The sequence below is a fragment of the Gymnoscopelus microlampas genome (assembly GCF_963454915.1).
Source record: "Gymnoscopelus microlampas genome assembly, chromosome: 6".
Lineage (NCBI taxonomy): Eukaryota > Metazoa > Chordata > Actinopteri > Myctophiformes > Myctophidae > Gymnoscopelus > Gymnoscopelus microlampas.
Window position 1 is genome coordinate 23,550,973 of NC_139943.1, and position 9,212 is coordinate 23,560,184.

The following is a 9,212-nucleotide window of genomic DNA, read 5'->3' on the forward strand; positions in this document are numbered from 1 at the left end:
TAACATAATACACAGGCAGGTTCTAACTTAATATGGCATGACAAATATACTGTAAATATAGAAAATCATTTTCAATTCTTTTCTTCTGTATGTGCATCCCAAACATCCACATCCTAATGGAGATCCAGTGGAAGATATTACCATAAATTCACCAGTAGCTATGTAACCCAGTGTTTCCCAAACTATGGGCCGTGGACCCAATTTTATGGGTCCAAATATGGATTGTTTCCTGCCATCTTTATTTACTATTTCAAAAGAAAAAAGACTTTTAGGAAATAGTGAAAATAGCATATCTACAAGCTCACATCACAATGCCTTGTGAGCTTGTAGATCGGCTATTTTCACTATTCACTATTTTCATGTGATTCATTTATAATGTACTTTTGTACAGTTTAGAGTTTGGGGACCTCTGATGTAACCAAATCATAAGCTTTGATAGACATACTGTTGATTTAGGCTAAATTACTACTGTAGCAACATTTGGAGCCTGAATTGCCATAATGGAAGCAATGACAGTGGCTTTGGCTTGAGCACTCAGTGCTTTGGCTAGCACTGAGCACTATAACTACAACTATAACTATAACAAATATAGTTTTAAAAATCGTTCCAAGTCAAGCAGATGGCAGAGTCTACACCACAACTATCACAAATATGGTGAACGATACAGTAGTTATCGTTATAGTTATAGTGCTCAGTGTGAATGGCCCTTTAGACAATTATTTAATTCACAACCCTAACCTTCTTAATAACTAGCTGCTGAGACTGAAGGGGGGAGAAGGACAACTTTGTTTTGGACTTACTGTATCAGCACCTGCTCACACACACCTGCTGACCATCCACCTGCTGCTGACGCATACTGACAAAACAGAATGGTAGCTGCATGGAAAACACTGGGGGTTAGTTAGGGACAAAATGACAGTTTGTTCCAAACAGATAATGTGTAGTACAAGTCATTTGCTTTTTTTTGGTTTTAAAAGTAGACAATTCAATGTTGGACACCAGTGGTGGACAAAGTACTCAACCTCAATACTTGTGTCAAAGTATGGATACTCCTGTTCAAATATTACTCAAATAGCCTACAAGTGAATGTTGCTCTGTCAAAAAAAGTACTTTTAAAAATACTAGTTTGGCTCAATACATTTTTAAAGATTCCCATCTCATCTTTGTTTGATATTTTCTAAACATTAGTGTAAATAGCACATCTATAAGCTCACAACACGTCACATCATGACGCGTTGTGAGCTTGTAGATCTGTTATTTTCACTATATGAAATAGGGCTTACTGTAAGTGGCTAATTTGTACTAATAATGTACTTTTTTCCTTTCTAGAAATGTAGTGGAGTCAACAGTACAATATTTGTCTTTGTAATGTAGTGGAGTTAAAGTCATAATCATCCAGAAATACAAATACAAAGAAAATACACATACTAAAAATATTAAGTTAAGTACAGTAGGCCTACTCAAATAAATGTACTGTACTTCATTACTGTCCACCACTGTTGGACAAATGGACACTCAAGTTTGTTAGCACAAACTATGAACACATGTCCTAAAAATAGAGCTTTTATGACCTGGCCTGGACCCCATGGCAAGAGATAAAAATAAATCCCATTTGGGTGACAAACAATCAGAAGCACTAATGCAAAATGTGTCTATATACCATTATATGTTTCCCTGCTATGAAGACAGTGGGTTGATGATAATGGTTCAAATGGGGGAGATTTTCAGGAGATGAAAAACTCAAACCTCAGAGCTTGCAACATCCCCCTGGAGGAAAATACATATAAGTATATATATGTAGTATACAGTATTTTATTATCATCATCATTATATATAATTGACTTTTTTTTTTTTTATTGAAATAGGATTTCAAGAAACAAACATTCAAGGATACAAACATAAAAGGAAATAGAAAAAGACAAGATAATTGCATTTAAAGGTTGAACTCATTACATTACATTACATTACATTACATTACATTACAGTCATTTAGCAGACGCTTTTATCCAAAGCGACTTACAATAAGTGCATTCAACATAGGTAGGGAACAAAACTACTAATCACCAGAAGTCTTAAGTGCATTTCCTGCAAAAACAAGCAACCAAGAGTATACCTAGCGCTATGGTAAAAGTGCAATACTGTATAACAGCTACCTACTTTCTTAAACAGATGAGACAAAATAGCAAAATAAAATGAGCACGAGCTAAAACAAATAAGTGTATCGACTAAACAAGATCCAATAAAACAATACAACAATAAAACAAGAGTTCGTACAACTAGTTAACAACAAGTAGGCCAGGCAAAGAGGAAGGGTAGTGTTTCCTGAAGAGGTGGGTTTTCAACCTGCGGCGAAAGATGGGCAGTGACTCTGCTGTCCTGACATCAGTGGGAAGTTCATTCCACCACTGCTAAACTAAAATATTCAATATACATGGATACATTATTTTCCATTTCCCTTCACGCAGTAGAAATCAACACTTGTGTTGTGTGGGCCGTTGGCTAAAACCAGTCCACATTTACATCAATCTAATGAAGAACATCACTGTCCTCAGTGATGTAATATAATGTAATAAGATAGAATAAAACTATTGATACCTGAGGCTAAACTGCTTATTGGTGATCTTTACAGAGCCTTCCGACTTGCAGGACCGCTCTTCAGAATCAGTTCATTAAAATAATAAAAAATGAATGAATGTGCTGGAGGTTAGCATTAGTACTGAGTCAATTATTGAGTACACCTATAAGTCACTGGTTCTCAGCATTGGGGTCCGGGTAACCCCAGGCCCAGGGTTCCTTGAGGGGGCTCCAGTGGGCCCCCAGCTAAATGGTTAATAGTTATGAACCAAATAGACCATTACAGGTCTGTAACTCTGAAAATAATGGACCCAAATGGGGTCCATTATTATTAATGCTATTGGGGTCCAATAGCATTATATGCTATTGGAGGCTTGTGTTTATTTAATGTGCATGTTCAGAACAGCAGAGCCCCAGTGGCTTTATGAGTCGTAGTAGTCAATACAAAACAAAAAAGTCAAAATGTTGCTTTGAAGAATCATTTGGATTATTCAGTGGATGGTTTCATGACTGTGAATGACACTGAATATTGAATATTTTGGGAATTTTGACTTCGATACTTACATAGGAAACAACCTTTGGATGTTGGTTTGGATTGTATCAGATAGTCAATGGAGACCAATATCAGATCAAACAGCAGAGGCAGAGAAGACTAGAGGAGAGAAAGACACACAGAAATACAGGTTGAAACACATAGTACAAGGCCTAGACAGGGAGGTCGTCACAGTGAGCAAGGAAGGAGGCCACTTTTTCAATGTCCCACTGAACTTTCTGTTCCTTCCTACCCTGTGCTAAAACGTCCCATCAGAACATATTGTCCTGGTAATGAGTCCGGTGGCTCCCGGGGAGAGTTTCTCGTTAGACGTGGTAATGATGATGACTGTCCACGCTGGGTGTCCGAAATAACAATGGTAGGAGAACATAGTATGTCCATCAAATGAAAGGAGGCATGGCAACATGACACCTAAGAAGAGGAGGAGGGCGAGGAAAGGCAGGACTAAGTGGTTTCTCTCTGAGTTGTACACTGTAGGAGTGACATTTCTCTCTCGTCTTCGATGGTGGTATTCCTGTCATGTGTACCGTGTTCCCCCGTCAGCCAGGGATGTTTTGGAAATGTTTGTGATAATCTACTGACTGGAAGTCACAGTTACACAGTGACTTTGGAGGCGGGTAGTTTCAATGTTTAGGAACACATGGACATGAACACAGGATGCATGGTCCCATGTGGTATTATGAAAGGAAAGTCAATTAATTAATTCATTGTTTTTTTAAAAATGTCATTGCAATTATGTTGAAGGTTAAAATAGACCAAATGCAAAGGTGGTGCCATGCTTTGCAAACCTTGGTTTACACATACATACATACATATATATTCTTGACATACATACTGTATCACATGCATTGGTAAGTCAACAAATACTGCTGTCTTTGATGCTGTCAAGAATTTTCAAACTTATACTGTTATAATTGTATAATATTATAATGTGTATGTTGTAATATGTCAAATGTAATTACAAACAATTCGCTATAGTGTAGCTTTGTCCAAACAGGGAAATTTGGTTTGTAGTGTACTACATTGAAAGTGTCACAGTAAAAGAACGCAGTACAAATAAAATCTAAAGGTACAATAAAAAACAGACAATTGACATTTGACATATTCAACAGTGCACTGAAGTCCATGATGTACTGCAATGGCACATACATCATGTTGGCCATTTAATAGAGAGGGCATTACAGGACCAGTGTTCGATACCAGCTACACTGAGTTTAGTTTGTTTAGTTCAGAGTTTATGTGTTTAACTCTTATTTTTTCTTCTTCTGTTTTGCCAGGAACTGAAACCTATATAGCCAGAGGGAAGTGAAACAAATTCTGAAAACGGGGTGGTCAAACAACAGAAATAGTCAAATGACAGTATGACATATATGTTTTTCCTTTTTCATGTCATGTCATAGTGCATGGGTTCTGTACAAAACTGCCAACCTATGTCTCTGAAGAGACTGGCTAATAATGGACCAACGTGTGGCAGGAATCAGTGAATAACAAGTGGATGCCCACTCACTTGTTCATCTTTACTGTCTACAACCATATTATAAGTAAGTAAAGAGCAGTTGGTTCCCAAGCCATGTTGTCCACAGGTCAGGAGCTTATCTCCTATTTCTGTAGCGCAAGGCGGCTTGATGTACCAGTACACCCTAGGCAGGATGCTAGTATGTTGAGACTTACCCCCAATCTAACTCATGATGCCAAGCAGGGAGGCCAAGCAGGGAGGCATTGGATACCATTATTATCATCATTGGTATGACTTGGCCGGGGATTTAACCCCAACCTCCCAGTCTCAGGGCTGACACTCTAACCACAAGGCCACGGAGCTGGTACAACTATATTATACTGTAGTCTAAATGTTGAATAATATCCAGCTCTGAAGACCTGTAGTCTGGACACCAAGTTCCCCCATATCTCAGAACTGTGCAGAACACTGAATGAGGATACACATGGCCTCTGAAAATAGTCATTGTGGAAAATAGGCATGTTTAGGTCATAATAGCCATTTGGTGAAAATAAGTGAACATTTCGCAAAAATAGAAGATTTACAAGCTCACAGCGTATTGCGACAAGCTTATCGATCTGCTATTTTGACAATGAGATTTGGTGTAGAGGGGAAAAGGAGGGGTCAAGTATATCGGCCCATGGGGGACCCCAGTCAACCAAGTATTAGTATAGGGTTAAGACGTTAAGTAGTTAAGAAGCTGATGACCAAACAGTTGTCTGCATTTTACTCCCTCTGGCATGATCAAACTATGTTTTATGTGACATTCAAGCAACTAATAATTTGATTTGGCAGTTGCCAGCGATTGGTAATTTGGAGTGTAGAATTTTGCGCTTTTTCAAAATGTGCTTCAGGACCAAAAAGACTAATATATTCTGCTGGAGTAGATGATAATTGTATTAAGATGTTCAATCAAGATCACTGCTTTGCAACATGGTTTCCTCAGGGAGAAATGTCATGCAATTGTTTAATTTCACTATTTTATTCACTAGCAGTGCATGAGAGAATATGTAAGTGATTGTTTTTTTGTTTCGTTTTTTCACATTGGCTTCACTCTGTGGCTTCACTCTGTGCTCATATCTCCTCCTTATACACTAGCCATATACACTAGCCTATTAAATCAGATGTTTACACCAGTACCTATGCATATCTGTTTCAGGCATTCCAGATAGAAATGTTTGGGAAACTGAGTCTGACCCAGAAGATACAGTACAGGTGCCTTTATGAATATTGTTTTAGGCTTGGTGTCATGGTGAAAGATTAAGCTGAGAAACATAAATATTGTAAACCACACCTCTGTACAATTTGTAATAAATGTTGTAAATAATAATTTGTCAGACTGTTTTGATCACTGAAATTACTTGTCCATGCATTGGTAGGAAAACAGGAGTAGAATTGCTAGGGTAAAAAGCCTTTAGGTGAGATTAGATGCAATCTGGAGCTGTCCATGGTACTGAAATTTACATAAAAGGATTGTAAGCACCTACTGCACACAGAAGCCAGATCCTCATTATTGTGTTGTGGTTTTCATAATGTGTCATCATTAACGTATGCTAGCAAAGTACATCAATATTTTTATAGGCCTACTGCAGAATATTTGCATACTTACAAACAAACTTTCCAACAGTGGTGGAAAGTAACTAAGCACATGTCCTCAAGTACTGAACTAACGTACCATTTTGAGGTACTTTACTGGAGTAGTTCTAATTTTCCTAGGCGATTGATTGATTGAACACTTTGTTAACAGTTTGCAAAGTCAAGTACAGGGAGGGAAGTAGGCTACAGTTCGATACAAGGTCTGTTAAAAGGATTTTAAACCCAAGAAAGCACTATGGCTTAATTGTTTCCATTGGGGTCCTTTGTACTCAATTCATCAAGAAAAAGTTACATACTAGATTATGAAAGAAACTCCATGGTTCAGAAGGCGACAAACGATGATGACGATATCATTACATTTCACTTTGTTCCTATTCGTGATCTTCCCATCGCGTCCCAAGGAGGGGGAGTTGGTGACGTCTTTGAGCATGAGCATCCCTTTTCTCCTCAAGGGGATTATAAAAGGCGAGTGAAAGTCTTGTTATTGTCTCATTTTAAGAAACTGAACCTTTCGTAAAAGAAGATTCAGCACGAAACTTCAAGCGGACCAACGCGCAACTTATCCCAATATCCAAGCATCTTTTCTCAGAGAACAAGTCACTCCAGCTGTAAGGTGAGTTGGAGATCATAGTGCGACTGTTCATTGTTCAGACTCTGTTCGTTTTTACTTGTGTGCATAATTATCAATGTGACATTTTCCTTCTTTATTTTAGATGCAGAGATACTTTGGAGCTTTTTGCGTGTCGCTTATCTTTTGTGCAACTCTTTCTGAGACCATTGGATTCATTGCAGTAAGTGAATTTATGTTGTGGAATTTGTATTTAGCTATTAGGCTACTTTTTTCTTTTTTTAAATATATAAACCACGTGTATATAGAGGCTATATGGTTTATCAAATATATCACAAATGTTTTGCATGCCTACTTGAAATGTATCTGACTCTTCCGTCCAATTTGTTTCCAATTCGAGTAGCTAATGTGTGTCAGTCACAAAATAGACATGTTAATTTAGTCTTCTTACGCATGTTAATTTCACAGAGTTAAAGGGTTAGTTTGCAAAGGTATTAATTGATTGCCCGAGTCCCGTGGTCAGAGTTATGGTCCGTTTCTGATAAATATGAATGTAGTTCCGGTAGATTAGTAGATTGGGTGGGGGCCGCTCATTAAAAATATATAAATAAAAAAAAATAGCGTAATTTGTATTGTTGACCTATTTCTACCATATAGAGTAGGTTTCGTTCAATTTCGACCCCTCTGTCACATGGTACTATTTTTTGTGTCATATATTTTGTGCGTGAGTAGGCTGCCGCGGCGCAGTGATTCTGGACACAAACATTAGTACCATGTGACAAAGGGGTCGAAATTGAACGAAACCTGCTCTATATGGTAGAAATGGGTCAACAATACAAATGACGTTAGTTTTTTTTATTTATTTATTTTTAATGAGCGGCCCCCACCAAATCTACTAATCTACCGGAACTACTTCATATTTATCAGAAACGGACCATAACTCTGACCACGGGACTCGGGCAATCAATTAATACCTTTGCAACCACTACATTAATGGTAAGTATTTCCTACAGAAAATACTCAAAAAATCTGAACTAACCCTTTAACTGAGTTTATCCATATTACACTGTGCAGGCTTCTGCATGAATTCAGTTCTTAAAAGACAAGACGTAAAACAATTTTCTATTGGAATAAGTAATGGGAAGATGGGAAGTATGAAAGTGGGTAGTATGCATAGTGCATACACTATAAAATCCACACATAAAGGGTTGGCCTACATTTGGTATCACCCTCCTCCACACACCTTGAGTCAAATTAACACTGAGTTGTGTTGTTGTTGCTGTGTATGTGCTTTAATAGCCTACATTTGTGTATGAGTGTTGCTGCACCCTCACAAATCTGTTTGTCCACAATGGCAGGCTAAAGAGAAGCGAGGCTGGACTCTGAACAGCGCAGGCTACCTCTTAGGTCCTCGTAAGTAAATAATAGCCTACTCAACACAAAACATCCTACATCATTTTCATCACATATGGGGTGCTTGGTGCAAAATGTCTTATCTTAAGAGTTTCTGTTCACACAGCTTTACACATGCAACAACATATCTGTGTCTGAATGACATTAAATTGCACCACACAAATGAAGAAAATTATGCATCTTTAAAGATTGACACAGCAAACCCACTGTAAATGTATGTTATTTTTTCACAGATGGTGTTGCTTTCAAGTGAATGACCTGTTGAATTGCATTGTTCAAGTGACACATCTGTGACAATATACATTAAGCTTAAAGCTGCAATCCACTTAATTTGAACGCGTACAACATTATTTTAATCAATCTGTAAGGTAGCCTATGTTAATACAGTCTAACTAGCACATCTGCAGTGGATGGTTGGGGAGTTCATTTGTACTGTATGGGACAACTACTAGTAGTAGTACTGCCTGAAGCTCATATGGGAAATATCTCCCTGATCAAGCAAGGTTTCCGTCTTGACTGAGCTGTAAAAGTTTGGTCTCCCATGCGTTGTCGGCCGTATGTCAAATCCATACAATCCATGCAACAGAGGAGAACATATCAACATGATACTACAAGTTTGGCTTCCTTAATTCCTCTGTAAATCTGATTCAGTTTGATAAAACCTTCAGATTGCTTTGTTGTTTGAGAGACAAATTAGTGATACCTAGTGTGTGCGCTATGTGTGTGTGTGTGTGTGTGTGTGTGTGTGTCTGTGTGTCTGTGTGTGTGTGTGTGTGTGTGTGTGTGTGTGTGTGTGTGTGTGTGTGTGTGTGTGTGTGTGTGTGTGTGTGTGTGTGTGTGTGTGCGTGCGTGCGTGAGTGCGTACGTGTATACGTGTGTGTGTGTGTGTGTATGCGTGCATGTGTGTGTGTGCGTGCGTGCATGCGTACATACGTGTGTGTGTGGGATCATTTGTGTGAGTATGTGTCTGTATGCGCGTGTGTGTGCGTGTATGTGAGAAGCCCGGGTAAAGG

At 38.4% G+C, this 9,212-nt stretch overlaps 1 protein-coding gene across 1 annotated transcript in view; it reads left to right on the forward strand.

Annotated features, from left to right (window-relative positions):
* Positions 1-6,931: 6,931 nt before the first annotated feature.
* gal (galanin/GMAP prepropeptide) overlaps positions 6,932-9,212 on the forward strand; it is a gene marked incomplete at its 5' end in the record, with an annotated part of 6,739 nt that continues 4,458 nt past the window's right edge. The window contains 2 exons of the mRNA XM_084060209.1: positions 6,932-7,009; positions 8,145-8,199. Coding sequence (XP_083916335.1) covers positions 6,932-7,009; positions 8,145-8,199 — 133 coding nt within the window. The remainder of the gene's footprint in view (positions 7,010-8,144; positions 8,200-9,212) is intronic.